The 26116-nt window shown below is 34.8% G+C and overlaps 3 protein-coding genes and 1 long non-coding RNA gene across 9 annotated transcripts in view; 2 read left to right on the top strand and 2 right to left on the bottom strand.

The window, feature by feature from the left end:
• Nucleotides 1–8356, top strand: LOC124175986 (golgin subfamily A member 1). Its single transcript, XM_046556725.1, has 8 exons — nucleotides 1–572; nucleotides 746–1139; nucleotides 1486–1574; nucleotides 1662–1790; nucleotides 3423–3947; nucleotides 5314–5841; nucleotides 5896–6135; nucleotides 6248–8356. Exons 1-8 carry the CDS (start codon nucleotides 462–464, stop codon nucleotides 6401–6403), a joined length of 2172 nt encoding a protein of 723 aa, XP_046412681.1. The 5' UTR covers nucleotides 1–461; the 3' UTR covers nucleotides 6404–8356.
• Nucleotides 8134–23138, bottom strand: LOC124175987 (long-chain fatty acid transport protein 1-like). 4 transcript variants are annotated; one of them, XM_046556727.1, is made up of 11 exons: nucleotides 23000–23138; nucleotides 19025–19322; nucleotides 13991–14141; nucleotides 13604–13841; nucleotides 13270–13495; nucleotides 12032–12236; nucleotides 11715–11907; nucleotides 11488–11634; nucleotides 11257–11394; nucleotides 11009–11166; nucleotides 8134–10929 (listed from the first exon to the last, which is right to left on the bottom strand). In XM_046556727.1, the coding sequence occupies exons 2-11, from the start codon at nucleotides 19210–19212 to the stop codon at nucleotides 10621–10623; spliced, it is 1953 nt and encodes a 650-aa protein (XP_046412683.1). In that variant the 5' UTR covers nucleotides 19213–19322; nucleotides 23000–23138; the 3' UTR covers nucleotides 8134–10620. The 4 variants fall into 4 exon arrangements, with proteins under 4 accessions (XP_046412683.1, XP_046412685.1, XP_046412684.1 ...); XM_046556729.1 differs by lacking the exon at nucleotides 23000–23138 and adding an exon at nucleotides 20650–20816 and having other exon boundaries at nucleotides 19025–19248; XM_046556728.1 differs by lacking the exon at nucleotides 23000–23138 and adding an exon at nucleotides 20650–20816.
• The window catches only part of LOC124175988, a 10038-nt gene continuing 755 nt past the window's right edge, over nucleotides 16834–26116 (top strand). Inside the window, exon 1 of the long non-coding RNA XR_006869282.1 lies at nucleotides 16834–17174. This is a non-coding gene — a long non-coding RNA (uncharacterized LOC124175988). The remainder of the gene's footprint in view (nucleotides 17175–26116) is intronic.
• Nucleotides 24021–26116, bottom strand: part of LOC124175985 (long-chain fatty acid transport protein 4-like) — a 16590-nt gene continuing 14494 nt past the window's right edge. For 2 of the 3 annotated variants that reach the window (XM_046556723.1, XM_046556724.1), the window contains 3 exons: nucleotides 25847–26004; nucleotides 25523–25676; nucleotides 24021–25300 (listed from right to left, as the gene is read on the bottom strand). In XM_046556723.1, coding sequence (XP_046412679.1) covers nucleotides 25146–25300; nucleotides 25523–25676; nucleotides 25847–26004 — 467 coding nt within the window. In that variant the 3' untranslated portion in view covers nucleotides 24021–25145. The remainder of the gene's footprint in view (nucleotides 25301–25522; nucleotides 25677–25846; nucleotides 26005–26116) is intronic. The other variant, XR_006869281.1, reaches the window with a different exon arrangement.

A 26116-nucleotide genomic window follows, 5' to 3' on the forward strand; every position in this document is an offset into this window, starting at 1 on the left:
GCGGTGTCGTCGGTGAATAATTATGACCAGAGATATGTCGCGGGTTGCAATTGTGGAAGTATTGTTTTCTTTCTTACTATTTGCTTTTTTTTTAATGTGGTAGAAATCGTACAGTGGTCTCCGTCATGCAAAATATTTTCACTAAACGTCGCTCGGCAACAGTGTTAGTAATAATATAAAAATCAAAGACTACATTTTTATTCTAAAGTGATATGTGTAATGGATTTTTATCAGCTGGAATTAATTGGAACTTAATAGAAAAAATGATTAAATCGCAGCTACAATAAAAAACAGAAATAATAATAGTAGGTAGTTATCATTCGTTATCAGTAGATGCCGGCAGGCAGGTGACGTGACGTTGACAACCAGCTTGTATAAAACTACGATATATCGTAGACTTCAACTTTGATACCACCCTCTTAGCAATATCCGGAAAATCAAAGAAAATATAGTTTGTTAAGATGTTTGTGAGCTTGAAAAACAAAATACGCGAGGAAACTGGCAGCGACGTTTCCACGGTTGTCAGAAAAGCTGGAAACGTTCGTAACGTTGGCACACGGCACACGTCTCAGGTAAATGTTTCGCAATCGTACTCTCACCTTATTATCTCAAAGAAAACCAAATCAGATTTTAGAAAACAAGTGAATTCATAACATTTTTTTGCTCATATGATGACGTTGCCAACTAATTTTGTAATTTTGTAATTTTATATCTTTCTTACCCTCTGTCTGATTCTTTCTTGCAGACCGGTTCAACGAGCAGTATTAGCGGCTCTATGGTATCACTGGATGGTTCGAGAGAAGAGAATACAGTTTCGCCGACGCCACCGATACAGCTGAAAAGAGAGAATAGTTTTGAATATAAACTAAGTGATGGAATGCAATTATCATCTAAGGATGTAAAAAGAATTGAGAGCAGAGAAGATGAGTGGAGGAAAAGACTGGCGAGGAGAGAAAGCGAGCTCGTAAAAAAGTTGGAAAAGAAAGACGAAGAATGGAAAGTCAGGCTGCAGGAGAGAGAGAAGGAGTGGAAAAAATTATTGGATAAACAGGAGAAGGAGAAATTAAAGCTTGAGGATGAAAGAAGAAAAGCCGAGGATGCCAGACGAGTGACTGAACTTGCTTTAAAAAATGCTGAAGGTATGTGGAGAAAGATGTTACATATGTTGAAAAATGTCACTTTGATATTTATATGAGATAATCTGAACAATCCGTTACATAGTTCTGTACAAATGCAACCGGCATGCAATGATTGATAGCAAAAAAATTATGTTTTCTTGTGTTTGTCATATATTAATTAGTCAATTTTTAGTACTCTCATTCTCACTGTACAGAAATATTGACTAACAAATAGTACTTCGAAAAAATCAGATGTAATATCAGTGCTAGAAGAAATTTTTTCTAAAAAATGTGATATGCAATTTGAATTGTAATCGAAATTCACATTTTGCTCAGTTATAATTTCTTGTGTAATTTTCTTTGGCAGAGTACAAAAAAAAACTGTACAGCTTTCAAGAAGATGCTGAACAGTTGGAAGGTTTTCAAACACAAGAAATGGCAAAGATCAAACATCTTGTAAGTTTATATTAATTATCGTGTTAAATGGAACTGTGTTCAGAGTATCAAAGAATTATCTCAAAAACATATTCATCTGATTAACAGTTACTGGCTAAAGAGCAGGAGGTAGATGAGAAAGTGCATCATCTGAAGCATGCAACCGCTGAGGTAGAGAGTCTCAAAACTGAGGTATCGAGGCTCAGGCGTTACGAAGACGAGTTGAATAACGTACAGGTGAGTACAAAGAAATGTTGAACTACTTCTTTTTCAAACTTTTCAAAGCGTGTAAACACGATCATGTTAAATATCGATGGAACGAATGTAATTAAAGTTGACTACACTAAATTGATATTGTTCACGATGTTACTATGACTCGAAAAGAATTATCAGGGTCTTATTAACAGTGTAAATTCTGTGTCTTCTGTACAGCTGAATAAGTTGTAAGAACCTAATTTTAATATCCATATGCCAATTCGATTTAACAAGTGTTGCCTAATGTCTTGCGACAGAAGGAGATTATCGTCTAACACATATCACAGACGATTCACAATGCTAATTGTTCTCTGATTTACACTGTTGAATATTTTATCAGGTAAAAATCTTACCGTCTTGTGCTTGCGGTCTTGATATATATTTCAACAGCACAACGAGTCACAAGGTTTTAAATAATAATAATCCGACAAATATGTATGTTTTACAGTTCTTTCGCACCTTAAACCTCAATTATTAAAACCTGATTCCTCAAATAGCTCGAATTTTCCACATTATTACTATCGATAAGTAATAGTTATAATTTTTAGTCAGCCAGTTCATAGGCATTCTTCTATACTGTAATGATTTTGCTTTTTGTTTTGTGATAATTTTTGCATTTTATTGTTCTCCCCTTTATTTAAATCTATTTTTTATCTTTAGTTTTTCATTCATTTGTTAAATTTAAGTTCATGCCCTATTTATACTCGGTGTGATTGTCGAGAAATGGGATCTTTATTGCTGCTAAATTAGTTCCGTTAATTTCCAGTGTTTCAAGCCTGGGCTGTTTACGATTAGGTACATACATTTATTTTATACAAAGTTAAAAAAAAGTTTTGCTTTGCTACTACGGTCATAATATTCTTCTTTGTTTGCATCCGTTTGAAAAATATTTACTTATGTGGGTAGATACATAAGTATGTATATGCAACTGTTTTACACATTATTTTGAAACTATTATGTTTTCCTAAAATTCTTTAAAAACTTATTATCTACACATTGATCAGTGGTAATTCTATCTTCTCCTGATTGTGAACTGTGAAGTCTTTTATTACTCTACCAATGAAAGAATAAAAAATTTATTCGAGTAAAAATGTATTAAAAATAAATAGAGTTAAAAAAAAAAACAAGGAATTCAAACTTTAATCACTACCACAATGGAGAACAGATTATGCAGTATACCTGCTAATCCCTGCTGCTACCGTCGATGCTAGAGGTACGTCTTACAGCTTAGCTTATATTCTTCAACTGTTTTATTAATCTTTCTTCTTTATATCTTCCTGCTATTGGTTATGGATTTATGGTCATTAATAATATTGAAGTTGTGATATAGATTAACTGGGTACTAACCGAAAGATCTTCTTAGTATATTGTCACTACTAGTTTTTCGCTCTTTCGTCACAACCGAAATATCGTAAGCAAGAAAGAATTGACAAATACTGGGTATGATTTTACACTGAACTTGGGTTTTTTAGTATAAATATTCATGTTGAAAAAGGATATTTTTTTTACTACAAACACAACTGTGTCTTAAAGTACCTTGATACGAAAAATACGTGAAATTATCATAAATGTATAGACTTTCCTACCTTCTAATAAATGTAACATTAATTTCAGGACGAAATGGAAACACTGAGACATTCAACACAGCGTGAGAGAGCTCAACTGTCAAGTCAGCTGGCACAAACTGAAGAAGTAGTACGTCATCTGAAAGACAAAGTTTTTGTACTTGAGCAAAGAGTTTCTTTGGAAACAAATGATCAAACTATAGATGAACGAGTAGCGGATTTGATGAGAGAACGAACTTTGCTTGAAAGAAAACTTGAAGAAGCTCATCTCCATTTGTCAGATATTAAAACAAGCTGGTCAGGAAAAATTTCAAGTCTTGAAACTCAGGTCGGAAGACTGAGTAGACAAGCTGGTGAGGAAGGTTTGGAAAGAAGGAGAGTCGAACAGGAGAAAGAAGAACTTCATCAAAAAGTGAAACAGCTCGAAGCTGAAATAGAGGTAAACAAAGTTGTGATGCAAACTAAAGATGCAAAACTTCTGCGAATGGCCGAAGACATCGATGAAATGGCCACGGAACTTAAAGAGCTTCGGGCCAATGTCGATGACGAGGTTGAAGAGTTTAAGCGTCAGATTGTGAGTTTTCACAATACGCAGTGATGATGCACGAGAGTCGAGCACAGTAGATAATTGGGAAAATATTCTCCCCTTTCAGAAATAAACTAAACGATTTCTATAAGAATATTATTTCCATACGTGTTAGGAACAATTGTTCGAGAAAATTAGCTGTACCAAAAACATTGAGTCTGGTCTTTACCACCAATATTCTTGCATTTATTTTAGTATTTGAGATTGTGATTTTTACTGATAATGGAAACTGTTAGATTTGCAAATTAATATCCTAGAATATTTTCTCCCTCTGATTTACAAGTAATCAATATCGAAACTAGAAAAATTATTTCAAAGGCAGATAAAAGATTTAAATAAGTATATGGGCACTTTTTACTACTATTTGCATGTTCTAGTTAAAAATATGCTTATCGCTTATGCACCATTTATAATCGTAAACCGCTCGCGAACTTTAGGTCTTATTATTATTTTTGACAACTGTTTCTCAATATTATCTCATTTTTTTCTCTAGTTTTACCAGCATGCATGCATGACAATTTATATCTATAATTTCGTTGCAATAGTTTAATTACTCAAGTAATTGTTACTTGGGAAGATTTTTCTCGCTGCATGACAATTAACAGTGGGAGCAAAATATATTTTATCTTAGCTATCTGGTATTGTTTACATACATACATTAAACATACACCTGTACCCTATATTACGCGACTTATACACTGCGTTTTGTGTGTAAAAGAAATATTATGTACACCTTTATTTATGGAATAAAACTACTATGAAAAAAAAAATTCAACTTCCCTCGTTATTATTTTCGATTTTATACAACTCCGAATTCCAATTTTCCTTCCATTATGGCAACTTCTCTGTTTTCCCGTGGATTTTTTTTTTATTTTTGCACACATACAGACACATTTTTCTCAGAAGTAATGGTCAATAGACTGTTACACCTCCGTTTAGCTGTAAATACCACTAACCCATAGTAATTCGCAAGTAATAATATATATGTATGTATAATTTCTGAGCCACATATATACATAAAAATGTGTGGTGGAAAACAGCTTTTGAATTAATTTTCAAATTATTCAATTATGTGATCCGTTTTTTCTGCACGCAGTTATTTATTAAAATTTTTACAGACCTATTTCTATTTTTCATTTCTATTTCACTATTAAGTGTTATTGGAATTAGTAAATTGGGATATGAATGTTTACAAATTTTTAATTGATTATGTCCTCACAACTTCTTTGTGAAAGATTTATTTCTTTATGCTTTAATACTGATGCCTTATTGCTTACAACAGGAACAAAATATTATTAATTGCTTTTGAATGACAGGTCTTTGAGAATGATATCAAATATTTGAAAAATTTTAGGAATCATCTTCGAAGGAAATCAAGCAACTCAAAAAAGATTTGCAAGAAGTAACATCAAAGCACTCTCTTGCAACAACGGAACTAGCACAACTGAAGTTATCATTGGATGGAGAAAAGACAAGCAATGCTTCGCTACATCTGGAAGTAGCACGGTTGAGGGAAACGTTAGAAACTGAAAGAACTACTACAGCGAAGATACGAATAACTCTTGAAAAAGAACGAGAAGAAAAGGATGTAGCTTTACTAAGGAACGCACAAGTATCGCAAGATGTTGAAATGGTTAGGCAAGAATGTAGACAGCAAGAAACTGAGAACAATGAGTTACAAAGTCGTGTTAACACCTTGGAAAAAACAATAAAGACAACTAACACTGAATTCGAGAAATGCCAGACGCAACTCGCTGAGACTAGACTGAGGCTCGAAGAACTGGAGACAATGGAACACAGTAGAGAATTGGCTGAGAGTAACGAAAAAATGTTGAAGAATAGTATACTTGACTTAGAAGATCAGCTCAGTGAAAAATCGAAGGTAAATATAAGTATAATTCAACTAATATAATGACTAATTGAGTTCACCTTACAGACAATCAAAGTTCTACAACAGCGGCTGGCAGATATGAAAAAAACTCTTCAGCGGGAGTTGAGAATTCCGTCTTCTTCATTGGATAGCGACGCAGAACCTACAGCAACAGCAACTGCAGTGATAAATCCAAGCTCTACGAAAACTGTTACACCAGGTCAAGATAATTCAAGGGAAGAAGATGTGAACTTCAAATACCTGAAGCACGTTTTGATAAAGTTCCTAACAAGCCGGGAATACGAGGTACATAGCAAGACTTGTTGGAGTCTCAAAACGAGATCTGTAAATGAACGAAAGTCGATTTACTAAGTTTGATGTGATGAAATACATTTGAATATTTATTTATTTACCTTAGGCTTTGCACTTGACAAGAGCAGTTGCGACCCTACTCCATTTTTCTCCAGAGGAAGAAAAACTGCTACAGGAAACTTTGGAATGGAAAATGTCGTGGTTTGGAAATCGTCCAAACTTGGGGATCGGCCAAACAGCAAAAGCGATACCACCAAGTTGATAGTTGGACTGAATAGTTGAAAATCTATAATTATTCGTGTCGTCTACAGCGATACAAGAAATCCTTGAAAATCTACAATATTATAAGACCCCGGTGACATTTACTCAGATCTCGATATAAAACATGAAATAACAACACTGATGGTAATAAAATTACACAAAGGGAGGGGTAATTTATCTTTAAATGCATTTAATTACGATGTATTGTAACTAGTTTTATAAATTGAGAAAAAGAGTGTCAACGAGAATTTACCTCAATGCAGCATGATTATAGGTATTATATTATCTTGAACAAATCACTGACACTAATGCTCTATATATATTCAAATTAAAAATTATTCACGGTACATAAAGGGTTGCCGCGTTAAAAATAAAGGAAACTCAAGATGTCGATGGGACAGAATTACCTTCACTAGATTAGTCAAGACGGTATTATACATCTCAAACCGGAATATTTTTAGCAAATGTGTGATTGTAGAGAATTTTTACTTACATATTACATCAGTTTGTTAGAATTCTTTAGTATAATCAATTCAAAATAAAGACCTGTCATCCATCGCCACTCACACCTTAACACAGTGAAACTATAAGAGGCACACAACCCTGTGTTAATTTTAAATAATTGAGGGTTTCTAGATGGTTGATGAATTGAGGGAAAATTTTTAACTTCAAGCACTGTTCAAATAGTGAATGTCATTGTGGATACCTAGAATCTTCAAAGAAGAATATCATTACACTTTGTAACTGCATTCATTCTGATATTATATTGTTTGGCAACAATATTCACTCAGAAAATTAACAAAAGGCTTAAGTAGAAAAACTTGGATTTCAAACAACGAATTATAATCGAAGGATTATATTGTTCTAAATTGTATCTTTGTAGTTCACGAAGGCGTGTTTGGGACTTCACGTTTTGAATTTAGGTACTTAATACGCTTGTAATTATAAATTAAATAATTGACATTAATATGCTGAGTATGAATTGGTTTAAAGTTCACAATGATGAATTTCAATCACTTCATTCAACACTTAATGTGAAACATTTCAATTATTTGATATATTATTAGTGAGCAGGTGCGCTGATCGTGCCTAACTTTTCATAAATTTTGCGATTATGACAGTGCCTAGCTAGTTCAAGAAAACTTTTTCCAGTTACGATGTGAAGTATGAATGAATTATCGTTGATAGATTAATACATTCCATACCATACTAGAGTTTATTATTCATGTCTTTATTTGGCATTGACTCCTACGCGTCTTGACACTCCATTCGTGTTGCAGCCACTGTTATCAACACATTTGCGATGAACACATATTCCTTGCTGTATTCCATTTTATGTGCAATAAAACCCGTTTTTATACAGATCTACCGTAATGAATCAAAAGAGTATTATTAATTAATTAGAATAACAATTGGTATGCATTACATAATAAGAACTTGGGACTACGATTTTTCTCATTTTGATTGTGCAAACAATCAGTTCTTTAGTTTATATAAAAAAAAAAGACAATTACTCGATCAACCGTACTTGACGTTACCTCACGTGGTGCGCAACTTGCATTCAATAATTTTGTACAGAAAAAAAATTGAAGGTAGTGTTTCAAAAGTGTGTAAAGATATTATATTAAAAATAATCAATCATAGTATTAGGCATAATGAATCAAGAAAATCTGGTCGTGGAAAATAACCAAGTATTATAAGTAATTATACGTATATATTGTATACGAATAGTTAGTGTTTCAGCTCTATTTATTTACATCCAACAAAACTACGGATACATACTTCATTCATAACATTGACTCTCGATCAAATTACCTTGCGTACAGTGTGGTGAGGAATTAGGTATACGGTTAATTTAGAAATCTTTATCACCCTCTTTTCTTTATCTACTTACAAATTATAAGATACACATAATAATTGATTGAATCCCACTATCAGTTTTCAACTAAGTTTAGATAATCGCGAAAAAGGCACATTACACTGTTTATATTTTGTAGTTTATTTAATATGTAATGTGATATTCAATCGTGCGTGTAGCATGTGATGTTACCACAGTTAAAGATTTATGATAGAAAAAAATTGTAAATTATTAAATGCCTATATGTGTATACGATTTTAATTTACGCGTATAATTCTTCAATATGCCAATAACAATGAACAGATATCCTGCAGAAATGCTAGACTGTCAAATTGTCATTATTGTACCTTATAAAATGTAACGAGAATGATAATAATTGTGACCCCCGAGCAATATACAGATTATTAAAAATGCGCAAACAATAAAAATCGTACGTTTGAACTATGTTATTATTATTGTTGTTATTAATATTATTATCATCATCATCATCATTATTATTACTATATGTTCAACTTTCCACAGTGTCCAGTTCGAAATGCACTTCAATTAAAATATACATATACAACTATTCCTTCTTACCTCAACCATCAGTTATAAACATTTCAAAAGAGAAAGAAATGATGTGTAGAGTTTATCAGTCTAATTATTATTATTCTTTACCCAGTTAATTCAAATCTACAGTAACTTGATAGTTGGTGGTGCAGTTATTTATAATATAGCATTAATTATTTTTAACAAAGATGAAAGATTTTGAGCCATGTTTATAATGTGATCAAACACATGATAAATTAATTTAAACGCTTCCCCAATTTTCTAGCTACATGCGTTACACATACCTGATTATCATTTTGAATATTTTTCATCTTTAATATCAAGAGTTGTATAAAAATTGCCACTAATTTAACTGCTCGATTGAATATTTTAAAAACTCAAAATCACTACATTAACATTTACATTGGTCAATAGCAATGAAACGAAGATAAGTACACCATGTTTAAAATAACAGTTTCTTACAAACACTTTTCAAAATAAGTATATTTAGTCCAAACAAATAAATCTGCATTTTAGTTCACTGCATGTTGAGAAAAATTGTCCCCACCGTTGTACTACAGTATCAATAATCGATTTTGTATGAAATTCATTTCCAAATACACTAAGAATGGTCGAATAATTTTTCAAAAATCCCAATCCAAGTAATAGCACTACATTTTAATCGTATTATACATATATATAATGTACATACTACATAGGTATGTAATGATACATGTATACTTGAATATTGTAGTGCTTGTTATGGCATCGTAAAAAATTGTTATGGCATCAAAAACTAGCATTTTATACATACATACCAAGAACACTCCCAAAAGAATTGGGATCCTTATCTGCAGAATCTGTTTATTGTTTCCTTTCTTCATACTCAGCAAGCAATGAATGCAGGTATTGTGTCTATTATTCCTGTACCATGCACTAGAATTATGTATCATATTACGTTTATTATCCAAGGGAGCGGATATACTTTGAAGAAATTGATACCTGCCACTCAAATAAGTATAATTGACTACAAATAACCAGGAAACAACGGTCGTATATTATATTAATTAACTAGTAACACAAATTCAAGTTAAATTATTCAATTAGAGGTATTTCTTGGTACCTCCAAATAATTACACCATCTTTCTTAACATCGTCGTTTCACCTCTTCCACCAGCGTCTACCTTTCAATTAACAACGTAATAGGTTTTGAATTCAGTAGGAAATCTAACTGATGGTGGGTGCAGTTTGAGCTGAATGAGACCTACTTTAAAAATGTTCTTAATTTACATATACTATTGCTCATATCTAAAGTAGTTTGATGAGCCAAAATTTTTGTAACCCAATCATTTGTCCTTACATTTGCTCATGAATTATAATATTCTCCTAACCTTTTCACTTTCAATTTACATTTCTTAGTCCATCGTTATTGGAATGTTATTAAAAAAAAATCATTTTTATGACCCTTTTTTTAATCTTCCATTCATTTATATTTTGGTTTTAATACTCAATGAAAATGTTAGTAGAAATTAACCCTGAGTGGTTACACTAGCACGATTTCATCCCTGGCAACCACTTATTTCTCATGGGATGAAAAATAAGTGTGACCGCAAAGGGTTAATGTATTCGATTTCACATAACGTTTTACGATGTTTGCATCATTGAGTGAATATTTGGACTAATTTATTCCTTGTATTTCACTGCCCTTCTACCTTTGTTCGTTCGTAAGATTTCTGATTTGGTAGATTCTTTGCCAAGTAAATTTTGATGTTAATTTTTTTTACTTATTTTGTACAGGGGCAAATATGCGACCTGGTGTACTACGCACCTTACAATTTTGCTGTCCCAGAAATAATTTCTTCGTACAACTCCGGTGTAACTTGTACGTATTCCTTATTACCCGACCTAAAGTATACTTTATCCTGAATTTTGTTAGGATCAAATCCCTCCTTTTGTAGATTTATTTTTTTCAATTTAAATGTACCCGTCATTTCGAGTTCTTTTACAATGCGCAGGAAAATCGGCCTGGCATAAGAGGGAAGAGCTTTGTCAAGGCCCTCAGCTAACGCTTTAAAGTCGAGCAGACTATCGGGATCGACTATAGCTGCCATTCCTGCCTTTCCCTCCATTCCAGGTACCTATAAATAAAACATATGCATAGACTAATTCAGTGGCTGTTCCCGTTGATTTTCCCCCGACTTTTGAATCTTCACGTACCTGTACTCCATAGACAGTGGCGTCTCTATGACCAGCTACGTTGCTTACGACACCTTCGACTTCTGCAGTCGCTACATTTTCCCCTTTCCATCTGTAAGTGTCGCCAGTTCTGTCCTTGAAGTAAAAATATCCATATTCGTCCTGGACCAATATATCACCTGGAGAAGAAGTGGATGACACTCATATTTTTCCTCAATCGAGGAACCGAATTTTCTGTGGCGAAGAATTTATGGCAATGTTCAACTCACCAGATAAGAATGCTTTGTCGCCTTTGCTAAACACGTTTTGTATTGTTTTACTCCTTGATGCTTCTTTGTCCAAGTATCCATTGAATTCTCTTGAAGCATTTCCCTGCTTTATTAGTCCTATAAACATTCCAGGCTCGTCTGTAACAGTGATATTAAAAAAGACATTTTGAATTATCAAACAATATGCTAATTCTGTTATGACCCATAACATAGGAGAATTCATCGCCATACTTGTCTTTGCCCTTATACAAAATCCGTCTGGTCCTCTGATGGGCTCACAAGTGTCTGGAGTAACCCGTATGAGAGCTACTGGATGCAAAGACTTTGGTATTATCGATGGAATGAAACCGACAGCTCCAACTTGATTATCAACGTTCACTATAAACAAGAGGAGTAAAAGAATTAAATCTTACATTTCGAACTTAGGAAAATATTAGTTAAAAATTAACGATAGTTACCAATGTTGGCATTTCCTTCACTAGACCCATAAACTTCTGTTATCTGTTCGATCTTGAAGCGATTAACAAACTCTTGCCAAAGCTGAGGTCTCATACCATTGCCAACCATCAATCTAACCGAGTGGGCAGAATCTTCAGGTCGAGGTGGTGCCGATAATAAATACCGGCACATTTCGCCAATATATTGGGCAAGCTGAAAGTAAATAAACATGAATCAATTTCGAGTAAATTAAGGAGCTCGTTGAGAGTTAGAAGAATTTTGTATGTAACTCCATACGTCCTTAATCTCTACTTGACAAAATCATTATCCAACTTACAGTACAATTGTGTTTTATGCAATCCGTCCAGTAGGCAGACACGGAGAATTTTGTTCTCAAAACGCTTGGGATTCCTTTCACTAGAGCGCAACCAGTACCAACTAGACCTCCAGCTGTATGATAGAGCGGAAGTGGATTGTACATAATATCACTGTTTGCTCGAAGACCCAGCATATGATAAGTGGCCATAGTGATGAGCAGATACCTAAAAAGGACGAATCAGTGCGGTTGGAACGTTGGAAACAATATCAGGTATTGAACGTACTTTTCGTCAATTAGATGAAAAAAAATTTTAGTATGACAATTGAACAAAGCAATTTATTTTTATACTGCATTAATCAAAAAATATTCGCCTCATTTTTAGCGTTAATATACAGAGACTGACACATTTCAGGAGGGGATTTACGACCCCTTTGCTTTAGAGCAGTAAAATACAGCGTCATTGTTCGACTAATCTCATTCTGGTAAAGTTGTAGGGTCTCTCTGACAAGATTAGGTATATAATATAATGTAGTAGACAAATAGTATGATGTTTGTAGTGATATGTAACGTGAGGTTCTTGAGTGAAAAATTGGAATTTTATTTATTCGTAGAGTATAATCCGATATTCATACGCACTTGCGCCGTTGTTCCTTTGTAATATACCATAATTGATTAGGATCTAACGCACCAATAGCTGGTGTAAACTTTCCCGTTATGAATTATTACATTTGTAGATATAACTTGCTACCATATCCACTATATTTCTTACTACACTAGACTACGACCTACATTTTGTCACTCAATACTCATTAATAATTCGTTGAACCCACATATCCCGCAACAACCAACTAAGAGGGACATAGATGGTGAAACATCGTTACTTGCAGACAGGTACATGTATGTACAGTACAAGAATAGAATTATAATCAATACAGGAGGATGGGAATTGGTGATTTAATTGCTTCTCGCTCTTATTTGAAATCCTAGACTTGAGGCAGGCACGACTCAGTTCTCATTTTTGCAATAAAAAATAAGCAACACTGCTTCTCACATTTCAGGGATATAAAGTACATATCTGTTAATGAGGCTTGTCTGAAATTCTTCAAAAACTGCAATTCTTCTATTTCCACTGGGAAAATATGTCAACCGACGTAATAGTTCTTACAAGACAGTTCTCAGGAGGGGTGAAAATAATTGTTGACATAAAATTAGACAAAATTTGAAAACCTATAACTGGAAAATAAAAAGAATTGTACCTCGAATGTGGCATCAGAGCAGCTTTGGGTAGTCCAGTTGTGCCGCTTGTGTAGATATAGAGTAAATTATCCCTGTAACCTGGAATATGGTCAACTACTGGAGGCGCAGTACTAGCTTCAGTGAGAAGCTGATCAACGTTTTTAGCATCGTCTAATTCCTCTCCCAAAGGGCTGCCCCACTCGTATCTGTCGATTCCTTGTATAGTATCTGTGATCTCATTTATTGCTGTAAATAAATAGATTACAGTAGTGAAAATCACTTGCGCACTCATCCAAAAATCGTATCAGTACAAAGCAACAACCTTCAACCACAACAATTATTTAATCGACGTACCTGTACCCAATTCTTGTGTATAAATAATTGCCTTCACTTTTGCTGCAAGTAAACAATGCACAAGAGGCTGCATACGCAAATTGGTGTTGATCAGAGCTGTTACCACCCCTAACTTTCCTAGTCCCAGCCATATCGCAATATATTCGGGCCTGTTGTGCATCAGCAATGCAACCGCGTCTCCTTTGACGTATCCAGCCTTCTGGAAGACAGAGGCTACTTGGTTGCTAAGTTTCTCTATCTGTGAAACAACAAATCAGCTATGTGAAATCAGGGATCTTCTTGTTTCTGTTGAAGAACTGGGTGACCGATTGAAAATTAGTTTGTAATTTATTATTTATAATAAAAAGTCATACATTCTGCATTGAAACTGACAAATAAATCACTTACATCCAGGTTTGTCCAGATCCGACCCTCGAAAATGAAGCATGGTTTATTGGGGTAAATTCGAGCACGTTCTGTGAAGATTTTTATCACCGTTGTGTTGTTACGTACGAAACCCTTCGTCTCGATATCAGCGTTGATGTATCGGTATAAAAATCTGCAAAGAGAAATTAAAAAATAAGTGATGATCACTTGGTTAAAATATAATGCGTTGTCAATGCGAATGGATCATTCGGGTGAGCTTACCCTACCATTCAGAAAGTACTTATTTGACTATTGATCAGCAAAAAGAGACTCTTAGATGTTGAACGCATAGTATATACAGATATTGTTATAATAGTTCAAGATCCAAAGGACACATAAATTGTTTCCCGATATAGCGCGGTAGAATCGAATCCCCGGGAAAAATAGATGAGCCGAATATTATGTGCGAGCCGAGCATCTGTCTTTGAGTAAAAACCATTGTCATAAGGTTGATCTATGAATATCGAATGAACTGTTGCAGTTACTATTAATGGTCTTGACGTGCGGTTTCAGCATATAACGTGACGGAAAAACACGCAGGAGATAAGGTAAGAAACGCGGGTAGGTTGCCGTTGAGTATTGAATGAACAGTGCATACGTGTAATAAGGAAGCTTTCGGCTTATCTATTCCTCACATTTGCGCAAGTATAAATAATTAGTGTAGGTTGCAAAGTACGTAGTAAATTAGTGATAAGCGAATGTCGTAATTACGTACAATTACCAGTAAACGCAGACTCTGCGTTGTTTATAAAAACAATACTAGCGATCTATAAGTGCGATAATAAAGTCCCCAACAATCGGAAAAGAATAGAAATGGATTGAGAATTTCAATACGATCTATTCCGATTTCTTTATCCAAACGGATGTTTCGTATTCTTTGAAAAGAATTAATTCGGATAGTTAGAATTGAATCGGATTGATAATTGCCATCCCTTATTCTAAATAAATAATTGAAACGAACAAGCTATTACAGGTGGCATTGTTGCGAATATGACGGGATAGGAAAGAACAGATAAAATCGAATGTAAACGAATAAACAGATTAAAACGAACAGTGTCTCATTGGAATAACTCATGCTTAATTCGGAAACTTAAAGGAATGGGATTCGTAATTCTGCTAATCGTTCCGTTTCTATTCTTTTCCGATTGTTGGGTCGCATTTATTCAATACAATACGAGTTGGATGAAAGAGTAAATCAGACATGACCGTTACCCTCAGACAGTTTTTAGCGGCATTGATAACGCCAGGCATTATCCGTTATTTATTTTGACCTTTACGAGATGAAATTAAAAACAGAGTACGATCGTTCAGTTAAACGGTGCTAATTATGAATTCCATTGTGTATTCAAAGTTTTTTCTCCTTCCTCTGTATCTCTCTTTATGGAATAACATGATAAAAATATTCCTTTCACTCTAATCGTAGCCGGATGTAAAACGTCTCTTTCAAATGTGCCTGAGATTTCATGCTGTATAATTTAGTAATCAATGTCACATTTTTCATCTTTCACAAAAAAGAATAAAGTTTACAAAATTTAAAACGATTTTTATTTTGCATCATGACGCCCTCCATCAAACTATGATTAGAACAATATTTCTCGGTTATAATCCCCAAGTCAATGTGATACGCTTGGTGTAAAAATAACGTGTAGAAAGTTAACAAAAAGCGATATGCAACGTAATAATTCGATTAGCACGACACTTTACTAATCGTAAGTCTCCCGATATGGAAGAACGAAAGAAACAACAGAATTATTTTCTCTCTGCAGTCATGATAAAGGTTTACATATAAAATTTCAAGCGATATAAAAATGCTGATTTCTTCATTATGGATGAAGTTCTTTTTTGTCTGGTACAGCACAACTACCGTCGTCATTATAACTTTTACCAATGACCAACATTATTATTACGATAAATGCAAAGTGCGCATTCGTAAATATAGTCATTTTGTGCAGTTTGAACTCTTTGAACGCGGAAACGTTACGTCGGTGCTAACTTTTCTTACGATCGAGGAGAAGCGATAAGTAAATCAGCTGTAATATGCAAAACTCGGCTATATATATATGTAATATACATGTTGATGATATAAAATTTGTTATACACGATTAGTGCTGCGTTATTCGATAATTTTTATTTTTATTATATTCCTTCAGTCTACTAATTTTTTCAGCTCTCATTATAATTTCACCACAAGTTTCACCCCAGAAGTATTCGATTTTACTTACGATCCGTAAGGATCGAAAACGAGACGCGGTATTAAATAAACGAAACCAGGTCAGCTGCATCGGTCGTACGGTTTATCAATAATGCATTACACACCTCCTCGCTTCGGAGTCAACAAAAACTGTCCGAATACCCATAAATTTTTTTATTCTAAAACGACAAAATCGACTACAAAATTAATTAATTATCCATTAACTCTCATCCATCGTTGAAAACGAGATCGTATCGGTTCGTTAAATTTTATGCCCCCCACCGCCACTCCGATTCAATTTCCTCAATCATTACCTGTCTTATATAACTTATACGTGTGAGAAAATTATAATAAGAATAATTTCTCCAAAATTATAGCACTTATACAGATGATCAATAAACATTCTCTCTAATTATTATACCGTTCTTGTATTTCGGTATAATCATTTATACTGTTACAAGGAATGATACAGTAAATTTGCTCATTATCGCCGCAATTACACGGCGTCTGAATTCAACTTTGATAATCAATTGAATTATTATGTATAATTACACGACATGCATTTTTTGCTTTTTATCTTAGTCTCATCATTCATGTTATATACACCGTCTCGTGCGATATTTATATAATACTAACGGTATGAGAAATATTAATGGAACGAAATTCAACGTTTGTTTAATGATTGTGAAAAAGAAAATGTTAAAAATACAGAGAAAAGTGAAGATTTTTCCGAGGCTGTGGTTCATGGAAAGTTTAATGTTCTTGGCTTTTGGTCGGACCCTTATCAGAGTTGAAACTTGGGGGTCGTCCGCAACGAACAAGCACTGTACAATGCTCTACACATACCCATATCTCGCAACTCTGACCTTTCTCCCGTCTTACGCATGTCAAGCTATAAGTATACCCTATCACGCGGATCGAAAGCTGTACATATTTAATTACCGAAAGCCAAGAGCCGCTGTCTTATACATACAGGTAAGTGACACTTTCATGAAAAATTAATAAATAATTGTACGATTCGTATAGGCGCGTATAAAATTTTTTGATATTCGAGACAATTTTCCGAAAATCTTTACTGCAATACGTCTCTCCAATGATTTTCATATCGGGCAATATGCAAGCGTGAAATTAGATTAGCATAGTATTTTTTCATGCAAAACTTTCGAGTACAAAGTCTGTTGAAAACACGCTGGAAGTTTTTTAAATTTCATGGCTAATTCTAAAAATTGTACTGACAAAATTGCGACAAGGGGTTAACGAAATATGATACCTATACCTATACTGCTCGTATGTGCGGGAATGCAAAAAATATACGGAGACACAAATTTCCACCGTACATCGAAGAACACGTAATTATGTATTATATCGTCTGTTCATACTTTCCTTTATGTATATGCATAATCAGCGATTCTACATATATGAGAACAGTGGAGGACTGTAATATACGTAATACGTATGTATGTATAATAGTGGATACGTAATGTATATGGTGTATACAGTACACCCTGGTCATTATATAATCATAGGACATAGAAAATGCTGCACTTCTATAACTTCTCTTACGTATACATCTACATATATACGAAGTGGTATATTATATGTACATATGTTCATGCATGTAGATATGGATCGCAAAATTCGTATGATTATAGAACAATATTATTTTTTTTTTAAATTCAATCGTTTTAGATACCTACTTTTCTGTCTTTAAAAAAGAAATTACAGCCCATGATATGTTAAATGTTTTTGGAAAAAAGACCGAAAATTAGAATTTCTGTAATCATGCTTGGTTATTTAATGAAAAATTACTTGTCCCAATACATACTTTTTTTTTTTTTTTGTTATTTGAAGAACAAATAAAAATATTTTTCCAAAGTCTGGTGATTTTTTCTCTCAACATATATAATATAATATGTATGTACTTTTGTTTCATGCATCATAGAATTCAGGCACATGGCATATTTGCGTGAAGCGAAGCGAAGGATGGAGGTCAGCTCCCCCCTCCCCCAAGAAAAGTCCTAGTTACGCCAATGATTTTTTCAAATGACCGTTAACGAAAAATAAAAGATGGAAAATATTCGTGATGAAAACTAGTTGCTCTCCAGTGTGACCGTTAGAGTGAAGGTTGAAAATTTTCAAAGACCTTCCGTCAGGTTTTCCACAAGGAAAATAGAATCTTTTCCTCGAAATTTATTTCTACAATGATAAGAAAAAAAGAACGCGAATCGTTAACTTGAGTGGAGAATTTCGGTGTTCTAATCTTTCCTTAAGATTTTGAATACTGCTATCTATCAAATCGTTAGTGACACTCTCATTGCCTTTAAGATTTAAGATTATAGTGATTTTTCCCCATAGTTTCGTTACGATAACGTTGCTAACTTCAACATAGTAAAAAATATGCACAAACTCGACGAGGTGACGAAAAAAGATTTCTATGACCTGCGTGAAGCTGAAACTAGCAGTCGGAGTTGGCAGGCAAACGTGTTTAACCTTTTTGGAAATAGAAAAATGCAGTTCAATCTTATCCTTGTAATTCTATAAAAGTATCGGGGGTTCGAGGTATTTTACAAACTTTTGATTTTGGGACTTCGCTACCTCGTTGGAACGTTCGGCTGTTAATTCTGGCTGCTCGTTTCAGCTGTGTACGTTCTGCGACGACGCGTGGAACATAATATTTTGCGAAAAACAACATACAATAATGGATAAGAATAGAAAATAAAAAAAAAAAAAGAAATGAAAGAAAATCCGTGCAGCGGGTCATATTGGAATCCGGATGATGACACGCGGTTTTACCACATAAAATATAACTTCCTGGGCATACTCACTTGACGTCCCGAGGCAGCGTCTTGACGATAACATAAATCCTCCTGTGGTACCGATAAACGAGGGGCAAAAGAGCAACGGCGAAGGCTATCTGGGCGATCCGAGCAGCGGCACCCTGGATCCGAGTTCCAACACCCGCAGCCATCAGGCCAACCAGCGCCAGGACCAAAACCACGAATCTGACGTCCATCGCTTCGCTTCGCAGGCCCGGCACGGCTACCCTGCACTACCGAGCAACAGAAAACGGGGGTTGCCAGGTGGACGTAGAGTTGCGCCGAAAGAACGGGGATGACGACGGACCTGCCGACAAGGGTGCGTAATTCGTAACGATTCGCGCACGCGCCAAAAACCAACTACCGCACATCGTCGCACCAACACGCTTTCCTTTTATCTTACGAACACACAACGGCGTGTCGGATATACCTATATGAAACGTGTCTCTCTATTTCATACCCGAACGCGATGCGAGGGTTGAGTTTAACTTTATGCACCCAATGTGTGAAAAACGCAAGGCTAAGTTAATATTTACGGTGTTGTTTCTGCACGTTTTATCGCTCGTTTTTTTTAACAAGATCGTTGCATCTTTACGGCTGTCGTAGTTATAATTAGGTCAGGCAATTCGAGTACCGATCGGTTTTCGTTTGACCATTTCGAGGCGGATTTCAATTGTCGGGATCTGCGGAATTGACTCGTCGCTTTAGATAAGGATTACAGACTCTGCTACTGAAGGGATTGCAATAATGTACGTTTTACTGTATGATGTAAAATAATTGACAAATCGTTTTTACAATATTTGTTAAGGGAATTTTAGAAAGTCTCAACTTTTCTTAGTACACTGCGCGGCTGATTGATTTTATCTGAGAAATTGAATCTTCGATTAAACGATAATTACAACGGATAGGCAATTCGAAAAGTCGACGATTCCCTTTATGGAAATTGCATTCTCGTCACATGACACGCGCCTTAGCCTTCATTATTATTACAGATATTACATTATTTTTTAATTCCTTGTGTTGCTCCTCTACGAAGATGGAGGAAATATCGGAATTTTTTCGAGCGTTTATAACGTTTCAATTTTATCTTACATAGCTGAAGGTGCGTATAAAAGGTACCGATTTCGCGGGGACAAAAATTCTCCGTATTTAACTTTCGAACCGATATTCAGACCTGATTATGTTTAGTTACACTCCTACGTATACCTACATTACTGCAGCAATCGAAAAAATATAGCGTGCCATGTATAAATCAAGATATAAATTGGTCAATATAATACATTGTACTGAATCTATTAGCATACTGCATCGCGGTGGAAAACAATCTCACGCGAAAAAAATCAAATCATTACGAATACTAAATTTTATTTGCTTTCCAAGCGTAAACGTTTCTCACAATCGGAAGGTGAAGTTGGATATTTCTTTTTTGCTATATGATCTATGATATTCATTCCCTGTGTTAGAAATGAGCGTATAATTTACTTATTATTAGTACATATATTATTTATAAGTAATAGAGTTTCGATTTCTAGGACGTAAAAATTCAAGAAAAAAAAAAAACCGAAATACAGGGAGATGCAATTAGTTTAACACCTATGTTATAATAGCAATAAGTATAAATAAAAAAATCTAACCTGGAGAAACGTGGAAAACCGTATCACTAGTTGATTGCTATTTCTAAGTTATCACTTACGATGCATGCATGAAGCAAAATAGATGAACAAAAATTTAACTGCTGGTGATAGATATCATTGAACGACTCGAGCTGTTCGAGCGTTGCACGATTACTGTAAGTAATATGGAAATTTCTCTGACTCTGACACAACTAGCCGACCGACCGAACGACCACCACGACAATCTTTCTGTTCCTTATCATCCCTTCCCGTCGTAACACATCGATTCCGATATCACACGTATATTGGATTCTTGTGTACATACGTTACGTGCAAGGAACGCCTATTTTCACCCCCGAGACGATCGTACGAAATGAAAAACGACGAGTCATGAAGAAATAGTTCTGAGCTACAAATACGTGTGAGGATGAAGTTGGTCACGTTGCGTTGCTGTAACAATCCCGGTTTAGGAAAAATCATTACTTCGGGCTTTTAGGGATATTTGAAATTTAGTAAACCGTGATAATTGCGAGATATTTTTATTTTTAAAAGCAAACTGCTTACAAACGTCGTTCTAAAATTGCGCAATAATAATTTTTCCCTGATGTTTCGCCACGTTAACGTTACTGACTTCAGCCTCATTGAATTATCTGGATAAACCAGAACCTGAGAGAAAATTGTAACATGTTTCAGCATATCATTCTGTTTACTTCGAGTTTCCCAATTTTTATTATGTGCCATTGGTTATCCCTCGATTTATATACCAATGTAAGGGCTATCGTAGAGCATTGACCTTTGGCGTTGACAAAATCTCATTATACTGTAATACGTATTACACTGCCATACATTTTACGTATCAACACACGTTTTTCAACGGTCAGAGTGCCTATAATGTCGAACCAGTTCGTGATGATTTTGGAACATGTATAAAGATAGATGACAGAAATTAACCCTTCCCCAGAATAATGAATTTTCGGGACCACTGGCTAACTCGTGAATAAATATGCGTTGTTTCTGATTTGTTTGATCTCGAACCGATGCGAATAAGATTCGACTATAGCGGTTCATCGATGATTGCGAGACAATTAAGAGCAGGCGTATTAAAAAAATTCAAACGTAAACAATAAGATTGTTATCGTACGTGGCATTTAAGCATATATGTGTAAAAAAATAATTAAATTGCACAATAATAATAGATGCACACAAGTATAGTTAATAATTGTGAAAACTGAAACGTCGACGCTTCTTCACCCCGTGAAATATCATCTATTGAAACAATAATACATTGAATAATGAATTATTCGATCTCAATTATTGCGAAATCCGCATGAAAAAGTATCATTTCTTTTCATTCGGGTAAAAATTTGCGCAAGTTTCCGTGTACCGTACAAACAAAAGGATATCTCAAGGGCAATAAACATAAACTTTTTTTTTCTTTCTGTTATACATCAAACTTTTTTCAGTCCACTGAAAAATGAAGCACCCGTATCGCATACGTAAATTCGAACTTTGTTCAGATGACGATTTAACGTACGCGTCCAACCTATACATATACCTTGTTATTTATCTACAATTGTATACATAAATACATCGTTCGCAGGCACTTTGCACCGCTCACTGATTGTCAGTATGTTGTTGCTTGTTGATTAACAATTGAATTGTTTATTCTCCCGACTATATCGTCACAATGTTCAACAATGAGTATGACGCATGATATATGTAACAGTATATCATATACTCGCTTAAAATCAATATATTTTTCCATAAACTGGTTAAAACCCCGTAAAACGTATAATTGATGTAAGTATTTTCTGGGAATTGATTTAAATTTTTCGATCGATTTTTTTTGCAATTATTATGAAATTACTTTACTGTTTTATCATGTTGTCCACTGAAGGAACATAAAAAAATAAAATAAAATAAAATAAGCTCGGTGCAATCTGTGCCAATTGGAACAACAAAAGCACGTAACAGACGGACACACGCATCGCGCAATAGTTACAACAATAAAACCCAGGGTTAATAATGTATTCTGTAGAATATTTATTGTTTGTTTGAGTATACGTTGAAAGATGGTGATCTTAATAAGAATATTATAAATGTTTTGAGGAAAGAAACGAGAATGCTGTGTTATAATTGAATCATCATTCGGCTGGAAACACGTGCGTATCGTATTAAAGTTGACTTCCATTAACAAAGTCGCATAAGCTACGACAGTCGCACACGTGAAACGGTAAAATGTTAAAACAATCACCTTAGAAATACGAAAGCCATGCACACATGATTACGCACAACCCTGTGCGGTTAAAGGAAAAATGGGTCTGATGATTAAAAATAAATAAAATGAGTAATAAATTTATCTTATACAGACCTACGGTTTATGCGATAGTCTTCTGTCCACACAATATATCCGTTGTTTTTATTGAAATCACAGCATTTGAACGCGCCGATAACAAAACCGACCGACAATGCGAGTTTCGAGTTTGGTGCGCACAGTGTCGAGAATCAGAGTTTTCTACATGTACGCATGTAGAATAGCTGACAAAATATGGGTATTTCCGCGTTATGCGGTAAAAGTGTCGGGTGTGAATATCTCGTATTCACTCACTGCTCAGCTGTTACTGTCTAGACAATTTGTTTGTATCTATGCTCGTCATTTTTTTTTGAAGGAAATGCCGTGATACGCGGCTATACTGTGATTCATGAACTCAGTACGTTCTACCGGATTTATTTGGCTCTATCTACATTTACTTTGCCGCGCTAGTAAACTGCTTTACGTTCCGCGTGCGTTACATGTGTGATATCATGCGACTGCGTTACTGTATTTTGAAGGTAACACGTGGGTCCGTTTTCGGGTGAAGTACGATACAAACACGGTCGATATAAATTAGCGAACTGCCACGGGCAGTGATGAACGAACCGGAACGAACCAGCTGCGGAAAGAAATTCCGGAAGCGTACCGCTGCTTGCCCGGCTCGCTTGCCTTTGTCTCAACTGCAACATTCAATCACATTCCGTTCTCTCAACGGACGCGACTAGCGATTCAAATTTTCGAACAGTTTTCACAATTCGCGATCTCAAGCCGATTGAAAGCGATGGCAACTGCTCGCCTTTTGTAGTATGAGACTGCTCGTTTTTTCACCCTTTCTTTTAGTGTCTCGATTTAAGAGTCGTGGGAATTTCCCATAAAAAAAAATTAACCATGCTGAGGGGCAGAATTTAGGAGTCACGTCAGAAACGTTGGTAGCAGTGAAATCAACGTGCGGATTTTCAACTTACCGGGAAATTTGAATCATCTCTTTGTTTCGGACATTTTTTTTTCTTTGTGATATATAATGTTAGAAAAGTATGAGTCCAGGAATTATTAATGATGTTGAGCGAGGTACTCCCGATTTAGAAAATAATGAACATTTTTTTATTCTAAAAAAATAACAAGTAACAATCTTTGCTAAATTTTAGTGGCAATATTATAAAAACATACACCTCATGAAATGGTTGGGATGATAACGGTGATGTCTCCTTTATTCTTTAGTCGTAAGCTAGAGTTGCGTTATATCTCGGGCTATAGAATTATAATATAAAACAAAATTCATCTCTATACAGATTATGACTTCAGAGCATGGTACACATGATCTATTTGTAAGGTCAAGTTTCCGTCTTTACAAACCTCGTGTACACGAAATTTGTTATTGTATGATTGAAGCGCGAGCGTATAGTTAAGTTCTAAATCGATGCAGCCGGGTCATCCAGAGCCGTATTAACAAGTAATACAAGAATTCTGTAGATGTTGCATCGATACTTTACATTCGGTAAATCTATACAATTTCACTTTATTAAGATTGAATGTTGTCATTTTTTTCCTTATATGTATATATTTTTTTTTCATCAATCTTTCATTTACATTGACACCGTTCAAGTCAGTCGTAGCAATACATTGCGTTTTGAGTTACCTCAATCATTCATATGTCAACAACAATGCAATTCGGAATTCTTCATTGTGCGTTACATGTAATATCCGTAAAAAAATAACCGGTTACAAATCACAACCCTGACGTTTACCGCCGTATAGAGTATTTCACCGTTTTAGTTAATCAATTATTACATTTAATTATTTATTCAATCAGGCTATATTATTATCATAGCTTTATCCAATTGAAAAAAAATGAATCAGGTATGTAGGTAAAAACAACACACATGGGGATAAAAAATAAATAAATATGAGGAAAAAATTATGCGCGTTTAAACACATGTGACAAATCCGTATAGGTATTATGCTACACTTCCGGCAGTGAAAAAAAAAATTGTCGACTGCCTTAAATCAGATCACCGAGGCTTCAAATCATTATCACTTTTTTCCCTTTCATCTTTTACAACACATTCTTCTCATATTTTAGTTAGGGTACTTGAAAGTTGTTTTTTTACCCGTGTTTATATTGCACGTCGGCTTCTCACGCGGTTCAAATAAAATAGCATTCTTACTGCTCCTAGACAATTGATTTATGCCAACGTTTTTCTATTTACAAACGAATCTTGCCTTGTTGTATCTGTTCAAACGCTTCAGGTGTTAAAACGTTGTAGCCAGACTTTGGATCCAAGTAATATAATTTGTCCTGAATCTTAGTTGGATCGTAACCTTCGTTCTGCAGATCTTTCTTCTTTATTTTGAATGTACCTAAGAAAGAAGTGGAGCGAAAATAAGGGAGTGCAGTTTCGTATTAAATTTCATATTCCAAAACATAGATTATTTCCCGGCTCTGGTAGCCGTTGAAGGACTTCAGGCCGATTTCAGTCTTTCAGAATTTCCAGGCCCAATAGACAGTGTACTTTTATTTCGCTTTGTCTGGTATTCGATTTCTTAAAAATTTTACGTACAATATCTATGATGAAAACTTACCAGTCATATCAATCTTTCTCAAAGCTCTGATGAATTGAGGTCTAGCATATGTTGGCAGTTGCTCTTTCATCCCCAACACTAGCTGCTCTAGGTTTAGTGTGTCATCTGGGTCGTAAATAGCTGCCATTCCAGCCCTTCCTTCAGCTCCTTGAATCTATAGAAATATTGAATCATTAGTTACCGTATCTATTAGTATCCTTTGATAATTTCGTGGGTTCTTCTCAACTATCTTGGAGATATGACTTCAAATTAGGGCTATGAATCGGTTTGGAATTCATGCTTTAAATTTTTACTTTTAAACTATGAATTAATGCTCTTTATCACCTCAACACCGTAAACGACGCAATCCTTGTAATTAGCAAGGTTGCTGACAATCGCCTCGACTTCTGATGTCGATACATTTTCACCTTTCCATCTGTATGTATCACCGGTGCGATCTTTAAAGAACAGGTATCCCAACTCATCGGCTACCAAGATGTCACCTATAATATGAAATTAATGCTGCATTTCACACATAGTTTTGGGCTCGTTATCAAGAAATGCTCTAAACCTAAATTATATACATTAGTTTTTTTGCTTTTGTTTTGTTCTTTT

Source organism: Neodiprion fabricii, chromosome 2 (assembly GCF_021155785.1).
Source record: "Neodiprion fabricii isolate iyNeoFabr1 chromosome 2, iyNeoFabr1.1, whole genome shotgun sequence".
NCBI lineage: Eukaryota > Metazoa > Arthropoda > Insecta > Hymenoptera > Diprionidae > Neodiprion > Neodiprion fabricii.